Here is a 23,231-nt window from a genome sequence, read left to right on the forward strand (position 1 = left end):
GGTGGCAGTAGCTGTGCCGATGTTTATCTTTGCGTATGGAGAGTCTCTGTCGCGTTGCGAGCAGAAAGGAAGCAAAGCAGCTTGAGTCATGAACGAGTGCGAAAGCGTTTGTTGGACTCTCCCTCAGACCCAGTATGCAGCTGTGATCACGCCAGTGTGGACCACCTACTACGTTAATCCGCGAGTTTTGAGAGCGCGGTAGCAGTGAATAGGCGGAGGAAGCTGCATTTCTAACTGTTGCCTGTCCCGTAATTATCCGTGGCTCCGGAGGTGACTCGTGGTTCTCAACCAGCGGCAGCTCAGCGTTGTCGTCGGCTACATCGCTCGTCGTCTGTACAGCTACAACATCATTAGACTGTTAACTGACAAAATATAAATAATACTGAAGAGGCATTACCCCACTGGCATTTCTTTCACGAAGTTTGACTTTCGTGAATAATAGCCTCCAATAGTTAAAACTTGTATGGCTTCTGTGTTGTCATTGTCCTCAGACATTATTAGGGTCCCTTCTCTTTCCACGCAATCACCGAGTGTCGTAAAAAAAATAAAATTGATTTACTACTGACTGACGGTGTTGTTTTTTTGCTAATGACCAGTTTTAGTCTAAATTTTGCTGCCACAATAACTGTCCATTCTCGTATTGCGTAACAGAGACTTAACTAATTTTCAATTTTGAGTATGAACTTCACTCACTTAAAGTAACGTAAAATTTCGCTGGAAAAACTAATAACTAGAGATATGGCACAAATTAAGGGTGCCAGTTTCATTTATTCTATATTTATCTTAGCGAATAACTTCTGCTAGCTTGATAGTATGTTATTGTTTTGTTAAAAGTGAATCACTTACTCATTTGTTTAAAGCAAATTCAATTCAGTCTTTCTAAAATTAAAAATAAATTGCTTGCCTTTTTCCAAATTAATTATCCCTGTTTTGCTAATCAGAATTTTTTGTATCAAAACATTACGTGGTACACTTTTTCCCCCTGTGCAGTTCGATAGACTGCACTAAATTCCACCAATTTCAAAATTATTATCAGTATTTAGAATATATTCTTCATTCAGGAGGGTTTGTTGTATACTTTGCTCCTCCTAACCGGTGTTATTTTTCTTCGGTAATGACAGCTTTACGCACTGTAATTTCATTAGGCATATGCGATCACGGTCGATTGTATCGCAGATTGAAATATGCCGTTTTTAGGAGTCTCTATTATAACTGCGACTCCACAGAAGTCAATAACTGCCACCCAGTGTCACTCCTTACATCATTTTCTAAAATACAAAAAGGGACGCCACGTCCTTTACGTAGGTAGAAATTACTGTGGGAGACCTACAGAGGTCGATCATTGGTGAATTACTGTTCTTGCTTCATGGCAATGATCTGACATTTTACTTGAATCAAGAGGCACAATTACTCCCATTTTCAAATGATACCAATGTTGTTATGAAGCCGAGTAAAGAAGCATCAACAAAGAAAATTGCAAGTAAAGTTCCTGCGAAAGTTACGGGGTGGTTTTGCAGAAATGGACCACCTTTAAACTTTGAAAAAAGGTAGCTCATCCAGTTATGTACTTTGAAAACTGTCCAAACTGCTATTAACCTAGTATATCAACGTCAGTACTAAAAGTAAACAGAAAGCTCAAAGTTCTTAGGTATGAGTATTGATGAAACTTAAAAGTAGAAACCCCATACAGCACACCTGCTAAAACGTTCAGGTTCTGTTACCTATGCTATGAGAATAATTGTCAACTTTTGGTATATATAGAAGTCATTAAGTTCACGTAGTAATTCAGTGGTGTCATTTTCATTCACTGACGTCTTATGGGGTAATCTTCTGGAGGAATCTATCATTTAGGGAAAAATATTGACTCTACAAAAGAATAACAATTATGCATGGTTTTTTCACACTTACATCTTATAACCATCTCTATAAGCAGCTAGGAAAACTATCTACAGCCTCGCAGTCCATCAATTCACTTATGAAATTTATTATCAATAATTCGTCTTAGTTTGAGAGTAACAAAGTTATTCACAAGTACAAAGTAATATTTCTGGCTTTGCGGCCATCTTACTCAGCTACAAGAAGCCCTTCTTAGACAAGTCAAGAAGGTAGCAGTGGGAAGATGGCGTAATACGGTGTAAGGTACCGATGACATGCGGTTTATTCACTACGTGTATCGAGAGAAAGACCGCCTAAATTGTGGGCCTTTCCACGATTTGGCTGCTGTGCTCTGAAGTAGCGCGCCCAAATTATAATCTTCTGTTATTAATATTAGAGAGCCTAAACAGTGAATTTCAATAGCGATCTATCATTCCATTTTTTCAAAAGCGTTAATTACCAACAGAATAATAAACAACTGCTAAACTAAAAGGCAGATGAAGCACTTCGGAGATCTTCAGGTGGTTCCTGTGTATGGCCAAACCTCGATCGGCAGCCTCGATCAATCTCTGCTTTTTGGACATATAGTTGAGAACTAGTCTCATAGTAAACACACAGACACACAGTTCATTGTTTTGTTTATTCTCTATGAAAGTGTGAAGAATGAAAGTTATTTGTGATTCATAAAGCGGGCTGTAATTGTGCAGTTTCTCTTATTCCGCTAATATAAAACGAGTGGCATGCCTTTTAAACAAGCTCATTCAAAATTTAATTATGTATACAATGCGAGTTCCTCGCTAACAATTTATTACAGCCTCAAGACAACGGACTCACGACGTAAGTGCCGTTTTCTTCGCAGGGGAGACTGCAGGTTGGTGAACATTACTCGGAACTTAGGCGTTCCACTCAGGGTGCTGGAAGCAACTAAGCACCTCGCGTCTACTATAGTCTTAGTACAAATGAGATCAGTGACACGTCATCTGTGATAACACAGAGGAAGCGTGAAGAAAGGAAATTTTCGAGGGTAGAGATTTATATCTCTTTTTCTCTTTCATTTGCTGTAACAACATCAGATGGAAATACGATCTGAATTACTATTTAATGGATCAGATTTCGGCACAATAAGCTGTAAAATTCTTTGTAATCTACTGATTGAAATAAAATAACTGACACACAGGAGAAATGTTTTAAAATACATGTTTAACATTTTCCTCCTCAACGAGTCCTTCTACACCATAGAGGAGTTTAAAAACTTCTACAACGTTTATTTTTCGATCTCAGATGCACATTTTTTCTCTTTTTTCACAATATGACTAGTTTCGTTCATATGTGATCATATTCAGATCTGTGTAGTTGCGTACACAACCCTCATGTCATGCAGATACTACACATTAAAATACTATCACAGCAGTCTAATGTGTAGTTTCTATATTACGCTTATTAAACAACATGCACCTAAAGATTATCAAAATGGTCGAAGTTCGTCATATTGCAAAAAATGTGCTGCTGAACGGAAAAACGAATGTATATAAATTTTTAAACGTCAGGAGAGTGGCTGAATCATCTCACGACAAACATGTCGGGTGCAGTGGAATAGAGGGGTTCTTGCACAGCAATAGTAAATCAATTTTACAGAAAAAGACTGTAATTGGTCAGCACACAGCCATATAATTCTTATTTTCCCTTTTTCCTTTCAATACAGGATGTAGAACACATCGAAACGAATAGATTTCGATAAGAAAGACATGGTCTCTAAAGTCAGCTCATAATGTTACCAAACATTGTGTTGATGGAGATGACGTAAAGCGTTGTGACGGTGTCGCTGACTAGGAATGTGTACTGACGTTTAAAACTGTTCTGTGTGCGGGTGGTTAACTATACTAGTTGGATGTACCTCTGGATTTTAGACAAAGGATGTAGTTCCAGCAGCATGAGGCGCCAGTCCATTTCAGCGCTGATGTGAGGAATCGGTGAATGACCGAGGTGGCCCTGTGGCCTGGCCAATCATGTCACCTGACTTCACGTGTCTGCATTTTTTTCTCTGGGGGAATATGAAGCAGCTTGTATATGAAACAGTTGTGGTAGTAGAGGTACACCTCGAAGCTAGAATTGCAGTCGCTGCAGATACCATGCCAGTAATCTTCGGACGGATACTGCATACATACAGGCCAATGATCAAGCATTCGAGCAGTTCCTGTATATGCCACTGCTGCAATTAGCATCCCAAACTACCTACGGTGCAAATCGTTCCTAGTACATGAATATGCTGTCAGGAACTAAATATATCTTTTGTCTTCTCTGTTTTCTGGCCTCTTTTTCTACAGTTGCCCACATGCAAGTTTTATAGGTTATTTGCCGTCTTTAGCAACTGTAATAAAAGTCTTATTCAGACCATATGCGTTTCGCTTTATTTTAAAGCAACTTAACTTGTCAGGTTTTTTTGTTGTTTATTCCAGTCTTTTTCGTCTTCCACGTGTATGTGTTGACTATTTGCATTTGCACACCGCACTTTCATTGCACTCAACACATTTAGACTCCTGTGCACTGTCCTCTCATAAGTTTATGAGTGTAAGCAACATAAAACCTGACCACTGAAGACGCTTTAAAATAAAGTTAAACGCGTCTGGTCTGAATAAGACTTTTATTACAGTTGCTAAAGACGGCAATTAACCTATACAACTTGTAAATATATCTGATTTGATATTCTCTACCTCCTGTATCAATTTTTAACGCATAGTTTCGGAGCATTAATAAAACCGACATATTACAAGGACGTGTTCCTGACTGGAAATGGAGGAAAAACGGTCCTATGAACATGTGTCTGGACATGCATCGCTGCCACGTTAGATGGCGCTGAAGAATGAAGGTTCGTCTGAGCATGTGCTACGTGTTCCTTGTGTTATTCACGTCGGAAACAAACCGAGATGGTGTTTGTGTACTGTCAAGCAGATAGAAACAGTCGAGAGGCAGCACGGCTATACCAGAAGACCCTCACAGACGCCAACCGCATCACACAACATTTCAAGTCCTTTTTGGGCGTTTGTGTAATCGCGGGTCTTCCCCGACGGATGAACGTGTAGGGAGGCAGTGGACTGTGCCTTCATCAGATCTGGAGGACCGCATTCTACAGTACACTGAGACGAACCCTAGTATAAGCTCCAGACAAGTGACCCGCCTACATGGTGTAAGCCAAGGTATGCTTATGTGTATCTTGCATAACATACTATACCGTGCTGAGGGCTGAATAAAACTTACGTGACTTTTTGTTCTACTGAATTTTATACAAATAAATCTCAGTAGAACAAAAAACCGCCTAAGTATTATTCAACCCGCAATATGGAACTGTTCTATCAAGTAGAGACTGCCGGCCGGAGTCGCCGAGCGGTTAAAGGCGCTACAGTCTGGAACCGCACGACCGCTACGGTCGCAGGTTCGAATCCTGCCTCGGGCATGGATGTGTGTGATGTCCTTATGTTAGGTTTAAGTAGTTCTAAGTTCTAGGGGACTTATGACCACAGCAGTTGAGTCCCATAGTGCTCAGAGCCATTTGAACCATTTTTAGTAGAGACTGGAGAATCCATAAATAACATACTATAACTATCACCTGAAAGGAGCGCAAGGATTATCAGCAGCGGATTTCCCTCTATGCGAAGGATTTTGTCGATAGTTTTGCAGCAGACCATCACAACTATGTGACTTCTGTCATCATTCCTCTTTGCCGACGAAGTAACCTCTACGGCATCATCAACGTGCATTTCATGAAGGCCGCGTTGAACGTCTGTTGTGACATGTATGCAATGCAGCTCGGCACTGTGTTCCGGGATGATTTGTTGTCGCTGCAATCACACCGTCCATTTCCGGACACATGTTCACAGGACCATTTTTCCTTCATTGCCAGTCAGGATGCTGTCCCTGCAGTTTGTCGACTTTATTAATGTTCATCTTATACACATGCTACCTCTTAGAGCACTATAAATCAGTCTTAGAGGTATTGGGTTCAATTCCAGATAGAAGCGGGAGTACTAAGTATCCTTCCCGCGGCTAGGAGGTGGCACGCCACCATCCACGTCCTAGCGCCAGGGCGAAGAAAGTCTGTATTTTATCTACAGCCAGTCCAACAGCCCGGTCACGGGCCTGCACCACAGATTTTAGCGACATATACACAGGAGAGCGCAGCATATTGGCAGACTTTTCTAAGGTCGTGTGCTCTTGGAATTTGCACAGCAAACCACGCCATGATGCAGAACGCCTCTGTCCCAGCGTTGCCTGCGCATCTCCGTAATGCTTACGAGCTTATGAATGAACCTGTAACAAAACGCATTGCTCTTCTTTGGATCTTTCCTTTTTTCCTGTCTGTCAATCCTATCTGGCACAGATCCCAGACTGATGACCAATAATCAGGTAATGACAGGACGAGGCTTTTGTGTGCCACATCCTTTGTGGCTGGACTACTCATCCTGAGGATTCTTCCAGTGAATCTCAGTCTCGAATCTGCCTTACCTGTGATTAGTGTTATATGGTCGTTCCACTTTAAATCGCTCTGTACCCATACTCCCAGATATCTTATGGATATGAGTATTTCCATTTACATTTATTTATTTTAAGGGTCAACTTCCAGTACCTGCGCCAAGCGTCAGTCACCTGCAGGTCTTCCCCCATTCCGGTACAATTTTCTAGGTGTGCATCTTCTTGTGCACAACAGCATCACACGCGAAAGACCTCATGGAACATTACGCCGCGCGGGATTAGCCGAGCGGTCTTGGGCGCTACAGTCATGGACTGTGCGGCTGGTCCCGGCGGAGGTTCGACTCCTCCCTCGGGCATGGGTGCGTGGGTTTGTCCTTAGGATAATTTAGGTTAAGTAGTGTGTAAGCTTAGGGACTGATGACCTTAGCAGTTAAGTCCCATAAGATCTCATACACATTTTTTTGGACATTACGAAAAATAATGGCTCTTGAGCAAGGCCCGATTTTACTTCGCCTTTGAAAATGTTTCCCCTTTAATAACTGCCTGCTGAATTATGTTTGCCGGCTGATGTGGCCGAGCGGTTCTAGGCGCTTATGTCTGGAACCGCGAGACCGCTACGGTCGCAGGTTCGAATCCTGCCTCGGGAATGGATAGGTGTGATGTTCTTAGGTTAGTTAAGTTTAAGTAGTTCTAAGTTCTAGGGGACTGATGAGCTCAGATGTTAAGTCCCATAGTGCTCAGAGCCATTTGAACCATTTTTGAATTATGTTTGCTAGGAATTCTTCAATCCATTCGCACGTCCGTTCGAAAAATTACACATGAAGGTTTCGTGTTTACGAGGGGATGGTGCGGGACTGTGTCGAATATCTTCTCGATGTCAATAAATTTTATTTATTCATTAATTACAGAGCACTTCCACCTAAATAGTAACAGATGGCGGCAATTCACGTTTTATGTGACGTAAAAATGTAATATTACATTTTCAGTATGACGTTCTTTACTGTGAGTGCTAAGATTAAAATTTTCAAGTTTGTTGTGTGCTAAATCATACTTTGTGTTTACAATGCTTTTTACATTAAATTTAATGTATTTATTTACTCCTACAACTACGATTATAAACGTCAGTTGAAATTCACTGGTATGCAGCATCAAGATGAACTCCACTGTATCTGTATGCGTATGAAATGAATTAACAGAACGAATTGGTATTCACATGTGCGGTGCTTGCAGGATCCATAGAGATTCCTGCAAAGCAGATTTTCGCTTCCAATGGAATAGATATACACGTGAACAGAAAGTACATTTCACATTTCTGTAACATTGACGTCAGTGAGGTAGGCTGTAGTTCTATAATGGGTCCTGCGATCCTTTTTACAACCGGATACACTTGTCGCACATCGGGTCATCTAGGCAAACATTGTAGATGGTTCAAATGGCTCTAAGCACTATGGGACTTAACATCTGAGGTCATCAGTCCCCTAGAACTTAGAACTACTTAAACCTAACTAACCTAAGAACATCACACAAATCCATGCCCGAGGCAGGATTCGAACCTGCGACCGTAGCAGCCGCGCGGTTCCGTACTGAAGCGCCTAGAACCGCTCGGCCACAGTGGCCGGCAAACATTATAAGAGAACTATTTCAATATACTGTAGTACATAATACTGGTACTGAAAATATTTCAGTAACTGCGATAATAGCAGTCTAGTATCAGTATATCCTTACGTGAAGGCCTATATCTAGACCGATTCCATAATCGTTCAATCCGTATTTTTTTTTTTTTCAGTCATCTCCTCATTTCTGAACAAGGACAGGTATTGCAAACCGTGTATCTTGCGGCACATAATGTTCTGTAAGTCAGGTTTCAAGCCCTCTGGAAGACTATGAAAGTTTATAAATCAATTTACCTTCGTATTTCGTGAGGCAGTCGATATCTTGCAAGTTGCACACACGTGTTTCCCCTGAAAATGAAGGGAAACAAGCTGTGTCAATAACAATACAAACAATAATCTTAATTAATTACAAGTATGTCGTTCCCAAGAACAATAAACAAAAAAATTCAGAGTAAATACACAGAAAAGAAAACAGTCAGTTTGTAGGAAGCATATTCTTACAAATTAATGCATCTATAATTATATTCTGTAAAAGTGATACAGTCTCAAATGAGAATTTCGTCACTGATATTATGTTTCAACAGCTTTGTTGCCAGACCTGATTAACTGCATCTGTTGACAGCTGACTCGTTTCGACCATCACTCGTTCGTTAATTTCAGATCCTCGAACAAGTAGCGGCTTGTGTATTCACTAGCCATGAACTGTTACCAAAACACATCAGCTCGTTATTTATAAAGTGATCTGTTTTTCGGGTTCGTTGGATTAGCTATCGTATTTTATCGACTTTGTTTAAAAATTAATGACAAATATCACCTCTTGCCAATCGATCCACCAGCAGAAGCTCCCTGGTCTCTTTGTTTTACTTCTTTTTCTTCTAGTCCGTTGCTCGATCCTCACTGACGAGTTGTGTATTTCAGTTCGGAACATGATATCAGGTACTACAAGCTGCTAAATATTTTTGTGTGGTTGAAGATGAAATTCAAGAATTAAGTAATCAGGTATATTACTAATGAGGTGTATATAGCAAAAGATTTAAACATACAGATATATTTCCAATAATCGTTATATGGATGTTATGTGAAACTTACAATCGACAACAACAAATGTGATTGTAAGCCTCCTAATTTGTAAGAATGATTTAAAATTTAAAATCGTCCTTGTATATTCCAAACCTCTTCAACTATACTACAATAAATTCTTAGAACAGACTTACAAGGAACTTAAATCTCATTCCATATTTTTAGCTTTCTTATCAGAAACATGGAGAGCCACCCAATGAGGCACTGACATCTTTTATTTGCAATAAGCAGCATTTGATAATGTGCTTCTCTGTGGATCATCGTTATAGAGAAGATATAGTTTATTTTGCTCAAATAAGAGCAAAACTGGAAAACAATTAATTTGGTATAATTTCACTGTTCATTGCCAGCAGTATGGTCCTAATTTAAAGCATGTTTTCAGCGTTCAAGTAAATCTCGATATATTATTTAATGCATTCCGCACAATGTGTAAAACGCGTGGCGTGAGAATACATGTAGATTTCTTGTTATGCGTATAGGTAAAGGATTAGATAATGGCTGCTATCACTTGATTTTGATAACTGCGTTTTTATTTAAACAGACTTTACAGCTCCAGGACGATTAATACAGTTTTAAAGGATCAGCCTCTAGAGAAGACATTGATTACATTCATTTTCTGTGTGATTGAGCAGTCATTAGCACGCTACGAAATTCCACTGTAATCTGAAAGACAAGTTCTGTGACGTGGTGAAATATTCGAAAATAGTGTTTTTCGCCTTAAAAAAGAGATGCAGAGGCCATATACGTACTGGTGAAAGCATTTCAGACAATTTCGTAGCCACTAAAGTAGTTTATTTCCAAATCTCAAGGAGGGTAACTGTCCCAAAAGAGAATAACAGCAATGTTGATGTCTGGAATATTTAAGGGAACGTGAATATCTAAACGAAGATGAAGGACGTAATAGGATAGCAGCAGGATACCACGTTACACTTAAGCTCCCCTTTCCCTGGTTGGATAACTGATTAGCAACATGCAAGTCACCTAAGTGACATCCAGTTGATTTCAATCGTTGCAGAACAACTGCATTGCAGAATAGCATACAGTTTTCAGTTATTTATGCAGAGTGTAAAAAGGAGCGTGGAATGCAGCTGTACTTCGTTTGCATAAAGAAAGTCTTGCAGAAGCGCAGTAGGTTACTCAACTTCAAACTTTGTACTTTCCTTGAGTCAAACACAGATGCGAACACGATTCTCTGTATGTTAGAGCGAAATATATTATTTGTTTCAACACTTTTAAATTATACAGAAGGCTGGTAAACGAACCTAGACTGGCGACAAAGAAATTTATACACTCCTGGAAATGGAAAAAAGAACACATTGACACCGGTGTGTCAGACCCACCATACTTGCTCCGGACACTGCGAGAGGGCTGTACAAGCAATGATCACACGCACGGCACTGCGGACACACCAGGAACCGCGGTGTTGGCCGTCGAATGGCGCTAGCTGCGCAGCATTTGTGCACCGCCGCCGTCACTGTCAGCCAGTTTGCCGTGGCATACGGAGCTCCATCGCAGTCTTTAACACTGGTAGCATGCCGCGACAGCGTGGACGTGAACCGTATGTGCAGTTGACGGACTTTGAGCGAGGGCGTATAGTGGGCATGCGGGAGGCCGGGTGGACGTACCGCCGAATTGCTCAACACGTGGGGCGTGAGGTCTCCACAGTACATCGATGTTGTCGCCAGTGGTCGGCGGAAGGTGCACGTGCCCGTCGACCTGGGACCGGACCGCAGCGACGCACGGATGCACGCCAAGACCGTAGGATCCTACGCAGTGCCGTAGGGGACCGCACCGCCACTTCCCAGCAAATTAGGGACACTGTTGCTCCTGGGGTATTGGCGAGGACCATTCGCAACCGTCTCCATGAAGCTGGGCTACGGTCCCGCACACCGTTAGGCCGTCTTCCGCTCACGCCCCAACATCGTGCAGCCCGCCTCCAGTGGTGTCGCGACAGGCGTGAATGGAGGGACGAATGGAGACGTGTCGTCTTCAGCGATGAGAGTCGCTTCTGCCTTGGTGCCAATGATGGTCGTATGCGTGTTTGGCGCCGTGCAGGTGAGCGCCACAATCAGGACTGCATACGACCGAGGCACACAGGGCCAACACCCGGCATCATGGTGTGGGGAGCGATCTCCTACACTGGCCGTACACCACTGGTGATCGTCGAGGGGACACTGAATAGTGCACGGCACATCCAAACCGTCATCGAACCCATCGTTCTACCATTCCTAGACCGGCAAGGGAACTTGCTGTTCCAACAGGACAATGCACGTCCGCATGTATCCCGTGCCACCCAACGTGCTCTAGAAGGTGTAAGTCAACTACCCTGGCCAGCAAGATCTCCGGATCTGTCCCCCATTGAGCATGTTTGGGACTGGATGAAGCGTCGTCTCACGCGGTCTGCACGTCCAGCACGAACGCTGGTCCAACTGAGGCGCCAGGTGGAAATGGTATGGCAAGCCGTTCCACAGGACTACATCCAGCATCTCTACGATCGTCTCCATGGGAGAATAGCAGCCTGCATTGCTGCGAGAGGTGGATATACACTGTACTAGTGCCGACATTGTGCGTGCTCTGTTGCCTGTGTCTATGTGCCTGTGGTTCTGTCAGTGTGATCATGTGATGTATCTGACCCCAGGAATGTGTCAATAAAGTTTCCCCTTCCTGGGACAATGAATTCACGGTGTTCTTATTTCAATTTCCAGGAGTGTATATACAATCTCTCACTGAGAGATGTCCAGATTATGAGCTGATGCACTGTATAGTAGATCTCCGCCGTAAATAGCTCTCAGAACAGAGGAAGGAAATTACTATTAGGAGCTGGACTAAGAAAGTACTGTAACGTTCATGTCAACCTCTGGGCTGATGTGCGGTCCACATTAATGTAGAATCAGTTATGCGTCACACCTGTTTTGTGGCCATCTCATGATCCTCGAAGGAGTCTTATCTTCTCAAGTTTAATTCTCTGTAAAAGAAATATGCCACGTTAGTCACAATAAACATGCTAACGCTGTGTGTGTGGAACATAGCTCTCTCTCTGCTGTAGACAATGTGATACTAATTGCACTTCCCAAGAGCACATCATTAATTGCCTCAGATTATCAAGTTGACGCAAGTCTCTCCCTGGGCCCTCCTTTGCAGTTATAAATTGTGATCAACGCAGTGAATACTGCATGTACGAGGTGCGTTCAATAAGTAATGCAACACATTTTTTCTGAAAACAGGTTGGTTTTATTCTGGATTCCAGTACACCAGACTATTTCCCACTCTTTTGACTACAAAACCTTATGTTTCAACATAATATCTGTTAACTGCGACGGCATTACGCCACCTTACTCGGAGGGCACTTATGCCCGCATGTACCATTCTAATGGTCGACGTCGCAGCTAACGTGTTGCTTCATCAATAGCGTCCCCATTATCTACTTGCATGCAATCTTCATTGGCCCGCCCGGTTAGCCGAGCGGTCTAACGCACGGCTTTCCGGAGCGGGAAGGAGCGCCTGGTCCCCGGCACGAATCCGCCCGGCGGACTTGTGTCGAAGTCCAGTGAGCCGGCCAGTCTGTGGATGGTTTTTAGGCGGTTTTCCATCTGCCTCAGCGCATGCCGGCTGCTTCCCCTTACTCCGCCTCACCTACACTGTGTCGGCGATTGCTGCGCAAACAAGTTCTCCACATACGCGTACACCACCATCACTCTACCACGCAAACATAGGGGTTACACTCGTCTGGTGTGAGACGTTCCCTGGGGGAGGGAGGGGGGGGGCGAACTGTACAATAACCCTGGGTTCGGTGTGGGGCGGCGGAGGGGTGGACTGCGGTAGTCGTCGTGGGGTTGCGGACCACTGCGGCTGAGGCGGGGACGGAGCCTCTAGGTCCCCGGTTAACATAGAATACAATCATTCATTGGACCACACAGATGGAAGTCGATAGGTGCGAGATACGGGCTGTACGGTGGACGAGGAAGAACAGTCCAATGAAGTTTTGTGAGCTCCTCTGTGCAGACTTGTGTGAGGCCTTGCGTGGTCATGAAAAAGAGAAATTTCATTTGCGTTTACGTGGCGACGAACAGCTTGAAGTCATTTCCTTAGTTTTCTGAGAGTAGCATAATACACTTCGGAGTTGTTCGTTGTACCACGAGAGACGACATCAAACAGAATAACCCCTTCAGGGTCCCAGAAGACGGTCGCCATGACTGTGCCGGCTGACGGCTCGTCTCAGAATTTTTCTTCGGAGAAGACGTAGTGCGGCGCCACCCATGGATTGCCATTTTGTTGCCAGTTCCAAGTGATGAACCAATGTTTCATCGCCTGTGACAGCGGTCGACAGAAAATTGTCATAGTCAGCCTCATAACGTGCAAGCAGTTCCACACACTTGATACTGCAACGCTCTTTATGGTCTTCTGTGACGCTGCAAGGAACCCGGCGAGCATACAGCTTTGAGTACCCTAACCGATGGACGAATGTGTCAGCACTACCAACACAGGTGCCTAGTTGAGGACCGAGGTGTTTGATTGTGATGTGTCGGTCACTTCGAATGAGAATGTACGCACGTTCCAACATTGCTGGAGTGACAACTGTGAGCGGCAAGCCAGCGCGCGAGAGATCGGACAGGTTTCCGCGACCTTGTTGCCATGATAAACGCCTCACCTACGACTCTTCGTGCTTTTGTTCACTGCAAGATCTCCGTAGACACTCTGCAAGCGCCTATGTATATCTGCAAAGCTCTGGTTTTCCATCAAAAGAAACTCAATAACGGTTCTCTACTTGGAACGCACCTCCTTTACAGACGCCATTTGAAGGATACGAATAGGACTGCCACTTATCGGAACTTCATGAAACTATATGGGCGGAAGCGGGAGTATCCCACATTGTCCTGCTACAGGTTCTGCATTTCTCCAAGCTAAATTGGCGAGAAAATAAATGTGTTGCAATACTTATTGAACACCCTTCGTAGAATAAAATACTCCAGTCTCAACAACCCTGAGATTATGGATAAGCTAAACTCCCTAGTCTATCCGCTCTACAGTAAGTTCCTAGATCAACAGCATCATAGGATAGCCCCTGCGGAGATTGAAAACCATGGAAGAAGACTGCGCCACTTTTTAGTTTTAGATATCTCATAATGGTGCTGGTTGTAGTGCCAGTAAAGGATGGGAATCCAAGTTCTCTGTGGCACATACTTCCATCTTGTCCTTACTTTTGTCCAGTAGTATATGAAAAATACCGGAACTATTCTTTCCGTAAAGGCACGGCAGACTGTTCTCTCATTGCCATTCTGCGCTAGCAAAACACATCCTTTTGCTAAGCTGGTGCCTTCTTGAGAAAGGTAAAGAGCATGTTGAACCATCCTGTCGCCATTCAATACCATTTAAGCGTGGAAGCACGCGACGATTCGTCAGGCTGGCGCCGAAGATTGGACCTTCATGGAATGTGGCACTGTGATAAAATTTGCGGGACAAACAACAGGTGGCCTCTAACACAAGATCTTTTGGACTTTTCAAGTGGTGTCAGAAGACTGGCAGCTTGGGACAAGGAAGGAAGAGGAGGAGAACTGCCCAGGAGGAATCACCTAATGACTGGCATTGAGACATCGCCAGCCAAAAACAAGATTAATGAGATGAGATGACGAAGGTTCAGCGCTCGGGAAGCCCAAGATGGAAAAAAAACCTGTCACTGTGCCACGTCAGTCCAGTCAAAGAGCCCTGAGGTTCAAGGTGCCTCGAGCTCTTTGTGTATATTCCTCATTTTAATTAATTGATGTTCAAATTGCTATCCATGATCACCTCTTAGTCATTCAGACGTAGTTCCCATATTGGAAGTTTTATTTCACCAGAGAAATGACGTTCGCTTTGATCAATGATCATCAAGCCCGCCGCACAGCAAAAAAGAAATCATTGTAAGGATTCCCTATATCTTAGCACAGTTTCGATTTACCACATTTCTTGTGTCCAGCATTTGGTATTAAACAGGAGTAGTATAGCATGTTACCACATTTTTAGCACCCACGTGGTGTCCAGCGTGGAGCATGAAACACGAGTCGGATAGCATGTTACCACAAGTTTGGCATCCAACCTGAGGCATAATACGGCTGAAGTAGCATTTTACCTTATTACCTTCTTCTGCATAGACATCAATTCATATTTCATGAAATGTCGGAAATGATCATAATGTCGAAACATGTCCAACTGTGCAGGATTTTCCGGTAATGACGGGAAAAACTTTCAGCGATGACGGAAAATGGTAAATGTATCAATTTAACACAACGAAGTCTGGGAACGACTGAATCGAAGTTATAAGAATACTGCACATTTACCGTTGGTCTCTTGACGATAGTAAAGAAACAAGAAGTCACATTTTTAATAATTATGCATTTACCCACACATCTAGCACGATATCTACTACACTCATAATCATTCTTAAAAGTGGCGTCTAGCAGATTCTATGGAGGCATGACATCGTCGTTGAAACTTATGTAGTACCTGTTCGAACAACCCTGGCACTGTTTGAAAAATGTCAAAGACAGAGAGATTTCTTATCATGAGATACTCTTGATTCTCGACGTGTCTCTGGTCCACAACACTTCTCATACCGCCCCACAGAAGAAGTTTCAGACAAAATGAATGAGTTTGTTTCTGAACAGGATCTCTCATGATGTCCAAGTACATCTTACAAGGTGATCATCAGGCCTGTTAATCACGGATTTTGATGAGCCTCAGGTATGTCGTAGAGGGGCCTATCCTCAGTGACTGACTGGCGGCCTTTCAAGCGAAGGCCCCTTCCTAGTTTCTGAGAAAATCGATGTTGAAGGTCTATGGGTACCTTCTGTACCCGTAACGTCAACATTACTTCCTCCAGGCGAGAGTAGCGCAGCGGCTACAGTTCACGGCTACCGTGTTGGCGGTATGGGTACGAATCTTTGACATGTACATTCTTTTTTTTTAAATCTCATTGTTCTACATCTACATCTACACGGATACTCTGCAAATCCCATTTAAGTGCCTGGCAGAGGGTTCATTGAACCACCTTCACAATTCTCTATTATTCCAATCTCGTATAGCACGCGGAAAGAATGAACACCTATATCTTTCCGTACGAGCTCTGGTTTCCCTTATTTTATCGTGATGATCGTTCCGCCCTACGTAGGTCGATGCCAACAAAATATTGTCGCATTCGGAGGAGAAAGGTGGTGATTGGAATTTCGTGAGAAGATTCCGTCCCAACGAAAAACGCCTTCCTTTTAATGATTTCCAGCCCAAATCCTGTATCATTTCTGTGACACTCTCTCCCATATTTCGCGATAATACAAAAAGTGCTGCCCTTCTCTGAACTTTTTCGGTGTACTCTGTCAGTCCTATCTGGTAAGGATCCCACACCGCGCATCAGTATTCTAAAAAAGGACGGACAAGCGTAGTGTAGGCAGTCTCCTTAGTAGAACTGTTACATTTTCTAAGTGTCCTGACAATAAAACGCAGCCTTTCATTAGCCTTTCTCACAACATTTTCTATGTGTTATTTCCAATTTAAGTTGTTCGTAATAGTAACACCTAGGTATTTAGTTGAATTTATGGCTTTTAGATTAGAGTGCTTTATTGTGTAACCGGAGTTCAGAATATCATTTCCTATATGTCTTATCAGATACAGACGAAAATACTCATCCGTATTTCTGATCTCGTTTATATAATCAGTACCGATCCATCCGGTTGCCAGCACCAACTGTCGTACAATAGATCCCATGCGGAACGAGGAGCGAAAAAACGATCTGAACAAAATTTGTCATTCCTTCACAGCACAGTGTACTATTATTGCGTCAGAAAAGATATCCCCTTATGTTTTCTTACGTATGTTAGAAGCATTCGTGAGATTTGGTCGGACAGTTCAAGACAGTGTTGATGAAATGACTCTCATAAATAACAGATGTAATTTTGACCTGCACGAAATCAGGGAAGTTCGCGTAAGTGCTGTACGAAGAGTTTTTAAAATCCGCCGCCGTTCGCATGTGCGTGGGACACGAAAAATTTGTATACCATACTGATTCGTGGGGAGGGCAGACTGATCAACACTCGGCTATCAAGTCTTTGTAGATGAAAGATAAGCATGCAGCTGTGCCATAGTAATTATCACACTAAAACTTACTCCGCTTTCCCTTCCAAGAGATGTTTACTTTTAGACCTTTGCACTCGTCCTTCGTATCAAAATTGATCGAAAAAAGAACAGCGTTTTTCAGTTAAACGAACTGTGTTTTCCTGTATTGCTTTTGGAAAATCCGTGTGACTACGAGGCTGTAGTTTCCATTAAATAAGCGTTTTGCTCAATGATTTTGTGTTTCGGTTGCTTCTGCGACAAATACCATGTGGAACTCTGTTCTAGCACGGCAAGCGACGCAAGTGACAGCGAGTAAAACGATTCTGTAGTCTATTCTGTAACTGAGGAAATACACCTTTGAAGAAAATTTGCTCTAATGATTGATTTATTAATGAAATTAATACGGATAAAATGGCACCTTTTGAATAGTTATAGAGATACTATTTAATAATATTCTGTATGGTGAAAGTGAAAAAAAGACATCGCCAGGATTCGTAACCATACAGCCAGCGAGGTAACCAAGAATCGTAGCAGCTGCGCTATTCTCGCTTGGATAAAGTAATGTTAGGGTCGTGAGTATAGGAGGTACGCAAAAAACTTCAACATCGATTTACTCAGAAAATAGGGAGGCGCCTTCGCATGAAAAGCTGCGAGTCAGGCACTCAGGATAGGTCCTTCTACAACGTACACAATACTCATCAAAACCCATGATTAACAGCTCTAATGGTCTCCTACTTACTCATGTTTGTCTACCCCACAAATTCAGCAACTACCTATATAGTAAATCGGCAACGGCATTGTCGTAGTGGATACACCAGTTCCCGTGAGATCACCGAAGTTAAGCTCTGTCGGGCGGGGCCGGCACTTGGATGGGTGACCATCTTGCCGCCATGCGCTGTTGCCATTTTTCGGGGTGCACTCAGCCTCGTGATGCCACCTGAGGAGCTACTCGACCGAATAGTAGAAAACCATCATAACGACCGGGAGAGCGGTGTGCTGACCATGCGCTCCTCCTGTCCGCATTCTCACCTGAGTATGACACGGCGTTCGGATGATCCCGATGGGCCACCTGTGGCCTGAGGACGGAGTGCTTATATAGTTAACCAGGTTATTACGTTGTTCAAGCAACGATTCCTAGGTTCTTGCTTTGCTCGGGCAGTGTCATCTGACTACGTGTCTGGCCTCGTAATCCAGACCAGGCTTCAGAATGAGATTTTCACTCTGCAGCGGAATGTGCGCTGATATGAAACTTCTTGGCAGATTAAAACTGTGTGCCCGACCGAGACTCGAACTCGGGACCTTTGCCTTTCACTGGCAAGTGCTCTACCATCTGAGCTACCGAAGCACGAGTCACGCCCGGTACTCACAGCTTTACTTCTGCCAGTATCCATCTCCTACCTTCCCAACTTTACAGAAGCTCTCCTGCGAACCTTGCAGAACTAGCACTCCTGAAAGAAAGGATACTGCGGAGACATGGCTTAGCCACAGCCTGGGGGATGTTTCCAGAATGAGATTTTCACTCTGCAGCGGAGTGTGCGCTGATATGAAACTTCCTGGCAGATTAAAACTGCACACCAGACTGAGACTTGAACTTGGGACACCGTTTTAATCTGCCAGGAAGTTTCATATCAGCGCACACTCCGCTGCAGAGTGAAAATCTCATTCTGGAAACATCCCCCAGGCTGTGGCTAAGCCATCATATCTCCGCAGTATCCTTTCTTTCAGGAGTGCTAGTTCTGCAAGGTTCGCAGGAGAGCTTCTGTAAAGTTTGGAAGGTAGGAGACGAGATACTGGCAGAAGTAAAGCAGTGAGTACCGGGCGTGACTCGTGCTTCGGTAGCTCAGATGGTAGAGCACTTGCCCGCGAAAGGCAAAGGTCCCGAATTCGAGTCTCGGTCGGTCTCACAGTTTTAATCTGCCAGGAAGTTCCAGACCAGGCTTCCTTATTTCAATCTGGTATATTTTTCCATCTCCTTCATCCCTGAAACCAGCGCCACAGAAGCACTCTGCATATTTCGGAAGTTCAGAATTTGTCATGCTATTTAAATTGTTATTTATTTTTGGTTTCTTGCATTCCAGTTTTCAATCAGACACAATCGTATCTCATTTCAAAGACGTTTAAAATTACGAAATTCACTATATTGCGATTTACTATTTGGATGTTCTAGTTTAATTTGTATTAATGCATTATACAAGAATGGAGCGAAAGTTTGTTATCACAGTGTTCTGAAAGTTTGGTTGAAGTGCAGAATATGACGACACCAATACGACAGGTATATCCGTATTTCACAGGATCAGCTCGATCAGACCAGTTCTTGAAGACCAGTTCTTGGTACTGCCAGTTGTGGATTTATCGTAAAACGTTAGTCGGATCTGTTTCTAATGTGCTTCTTTGAGTATCGAATCCCAATAAACGAATTGAAATATAAAATTGTAATTTATAAAAAAAAAAAACTAGCGTGTAGTCGTCTGTAGTTATACTGCGTACCATTAAAGTTGCCACCCCAGGAAAGACAGTAAATAACTAAATTTTAATTGTTTTGTATTATTCAAAATGACAGTCACAATCGCATTATTTATTTTGCCGCCAACCGGTTTCAACCCGCGATGGGGTCATCTTCAGGGCAATTTTCACCATTTGGTCGCTTGCTGGAGTCGTCACCCTGCATGTGCACGGTTGAATAATTGATTATAAGTAAATTAACCGCTGTTATCTCCACATAACTATGTTGTCTAAAAATTTAATTGTTTTGGTTCACAGAATAGTAGGGAGAATATGCTATTAAATGTGTAAGTGATTAGCAGGTATACAGAATGCGGAATTCGAGGATTGTCAGGAAGTAGCCACCCTTGACAGGAAGAATGTTTCTAACCCGACTTGGCATCGAGTCAAATGAGTTCGGATGGCAGATACAGTTACATCAATCATTCCACGCTGCTTCACCTCTATGCTAGAGTTCATCAAACGTGGTGCTTAGCCTCAGGTAGTGGAGTGCTAGTCTTTCGCCTACCCATGAGCAGATATTTTTATAGGGTGACACATGCCGGCAACAATATTAGTCAAGCAACCTCTGTATTGAGACAGATCAGGAGAACACTGGCAAAATGAGTTCTTTTATTATCTTGCTGAAAGATTTCGTGGCAGAGAAGTCCAAGATAGCTCACAGACATCGACTTTAACACCTCAAAGATGTAGCTCCTGCTGCCCAAAGCTTCGGTTATTGTGATTGTGTTGTGAACCGAACGTCATTTATACCATCACACTGGTGCTGCACCTGCATAACGACGGTGAAAAGAATCTGTAACATTCGTTCTCCTCAAATCCTTCGCACTCGGATGCGCTGATCGACATGCCGTACGCAGAAACTGGATTCGTGTGAAAAGAGAGGCGACGCCACTCATGTGTCCAGTATTGTTATTTGGAGTAGCACTGTCAGCGCGCCTCTCTCTGCACGAACTCACAATCGTGAACGTGGTGTTGACAAACCGTCGTGCTCCAAACGTCGTTACACCATCCATGCCTTTCCGCAACCAAGTCCACTACTGTGAGTGATCCTGCATGACAGAACTAACAGAATGTCTCTCCTCTCGGGCGCTAGTCTCATGTGGCCGTTTAGATCCTTCGTGGCATTGAGTAAGGGACTCCCCTGGTAGCCGAGCGCGTCAAAGAGCTGCTTCCGGAATTTGAGGAGGTGAGTGAGCCCTGCACGAACTCCATCTCACGGATTAATGACGAGGGCTGGTGAGCTGGCCAACCTGGCTGCAGCTTTTAGGCGGTTTCCCACATCCAGTTAGATAAATACCGGGCTGGTACCACGTATCACGTCATATACATGCAAAACACCTATTTAAAAACGTTCCCGCAGTGAACATGAGATTTATTCTAGAAGTAGCAGATCAGATACGCAGATTCCATGCCGGCATTGTGGTGGCGTCAGTGAGGGCAACTGGCCACCCAATGTTACTAACATTACTCAAACCCGTAGAACAACGCCGACGTATTAGAGAAACGGGAACAGGTAAACATGAAAGAAATTGAGTAATAGAGTCCAGTACCGTTCGACAGGCTGCGATTATACCGCCATTGAATTCCGACCCATGGTGGGAGACATACTTCCTTCTTACTAGAGGCCTTGCACGACGTTCTCACAAACAACTAACATTCAAATGCGATTTCCGAACGAAAAACCCAAAGCTTAATCTTTTCTTTTACAGGGTGTTCGGAATTTCCCGATACAAACTTCTAGAGCTTGAAGAGGGGAGTGAGTACACAATATATTAAGTAGGACCCCATGTCTGGAAACGTACCGCCGTTTGAAAACATATTTGGTAGGTAGGTATCCAATAGGGTAGTCATCGTAGGGGAGTGGTTACGTCGGACGGTTGATGTCATTTGACGTCTATGCTACCCCTGTGACCTGGTTCGAACCTGCCATGTTCCTTCTGAATGGCGAAGCTCACGGTAGTGGAAGAGCAGCTCGTCGCCTTTATCAAAATCGTTCTCCGCAACGTCTGACACCATCGCACACTCTTTCCGCCACAATAGCGCAATGGCGTCCAGGAAGGGTACCTTCACCGTCAAAAGCTGTGACAGTGGTGCTCCAAGGAGACGGTGCACACCAGAATTGCAAGAGGCCCTACTGCATCACGTTGGAGAGAACCCGTCAACGAGTACAGGAAGAGCGGAACTGTAAAACAAGTGCTGTACTTGCTCACGCCTAATCACTTACTTGTAAAAGTGCTCGTCTTACCAACGTGTTTTCAAATAGCTGTAGCACGGAAACAATAGGTCCGGACGTGGGTTCAAATTCAAAATATTATCTACTTACTCTCCTCTACAAGTCTTAGAAGTCTGTATCATGAATTTCGGGACACATGAATATGGCGTTACATCGACTTAATATATGTGACTACATTGAAATGCTAATCATTCGTGTGGTGCCGTACGCTGTCGACGTCACACCGGTCAGTCAACTTTGAAAGGTTGGCATTAACTTGTGCGACTGCCCCGCCAATCCGCGGACGGCTCGAAGACACACCAGGCTAGCGCCACCGCCGAGCCGACGTAAGAAGACGCCGCACCGACGCCAGTCCAATCTGACAGCGAAGTTCACTCAACGCATTCAAAGCCTACTACTTAGCCTCACACCCCAGTCATTACTGTCTGCTTTGAATGGTATAACGGACCCATTGGAACACAACTGGACTTACTGATCTGAAGTAAAGTAAAACAAACTTAAGAACATATTATGTGGGTTTCTCCTAATTTTGCTCTCTGTCTCAGCACCCACCTATACCTTTTCCTCGACACCCACCCCTGGTCTGACCCAGTAATTTGCATATCCAAGCAGGTAGTTCAGTTCATGCGGATTCGACTTTCATTTTAATGGGCAGCAGTGACTCTGGGACGAACATGTCTTCAGGTTTTGACATTCCAATAACGGAAGCTGCAGAAACGAAAGAATAGGTAGTGAGCTCAGCCATAGCATACCAATGCCTTGCAAATTTCACACTCTGCGTGCCGTCCCCAGTGGAAATGTTGCAAAAAAACTCGAACGTGATATTTAAAATCAAATAAAGTGGACGAGAGATTTTATCTCGACACAAAATATTATGTTGTGTGCGAATACTGACCGCTCAGGCGGTAGATAATTTTTCTCTTGTGTATTATTATTATTATATAAAGTACTGAAGATACAGAACAGACTGTCGATTGCAAAGAGTAAAATGTACGCATTAATTAACAATGGACAGTTTAGGTAAAGAAGGACTGTATTCATTTGTCTTCTTTTATCGGTTCACTCTCTCTCTTGACTGCCTAGTGGGTAGTCGTACATATTGGTTCACTGCAGTTGAATATAAGCTCAATTGTAATATTAATCTGATAATATATTAGTTTAATGTTATTGTCACTTTTATTTGTCAGAGGTGATACATATCTCGTGTCCGATTCCTTTAAATACCAAGATTTTGAGTAATTTTCAGCGCAACAATTCAGCCACCGCTGCAGCCCTACACGCCATTACGTGGCAATCGTAATTCATAAAATTCGCGGAAGCGAAGAATTCGCCTGCTAAAATTATAATAAACATTTTCTCCACAGCCGACTGACGCA

The 23,231-nt window shown here is 43.5% G+C and overlaps 1 protein-coding gene across 1 annotated transcript in view; it reads right to left on the reverse strand.

Moving 5' to 3' along the window:
- Positions 1-23,231, reverse strand: part of LOC126183549 (sodium channel protein Nach) — a 259,499-nt gene that overhangs the window by 140,993 nt on the left and 95,275 nt on the right. The window contains exon 6 of the mRNA XM_049925663.1: positions 8,250-8,303. Within this exon, the coding sequence (XP_049781620.1) occupies positions 8,250-8,303 (54 nt within the window). The remainder of the gene's footprint in view (positions 1-8,249; positions 8,304-23,231) is intronic.

The sequence above is a fragment of the Schistocerca cancellata genome, chromosome 1 (assembly GCF_023864275.1).
Source record: "Schistocerca cancellata isolate TAMUIC-IGC-003103 chromosome 1, iqSchCanc2.1, whole genome shotgun sequence".
NCBI lineage: Eukaryota > Metazoa > Arthropoda > Insecta > Orthoptera > Acrididae > Schistocerca > Schistocerca cancellata.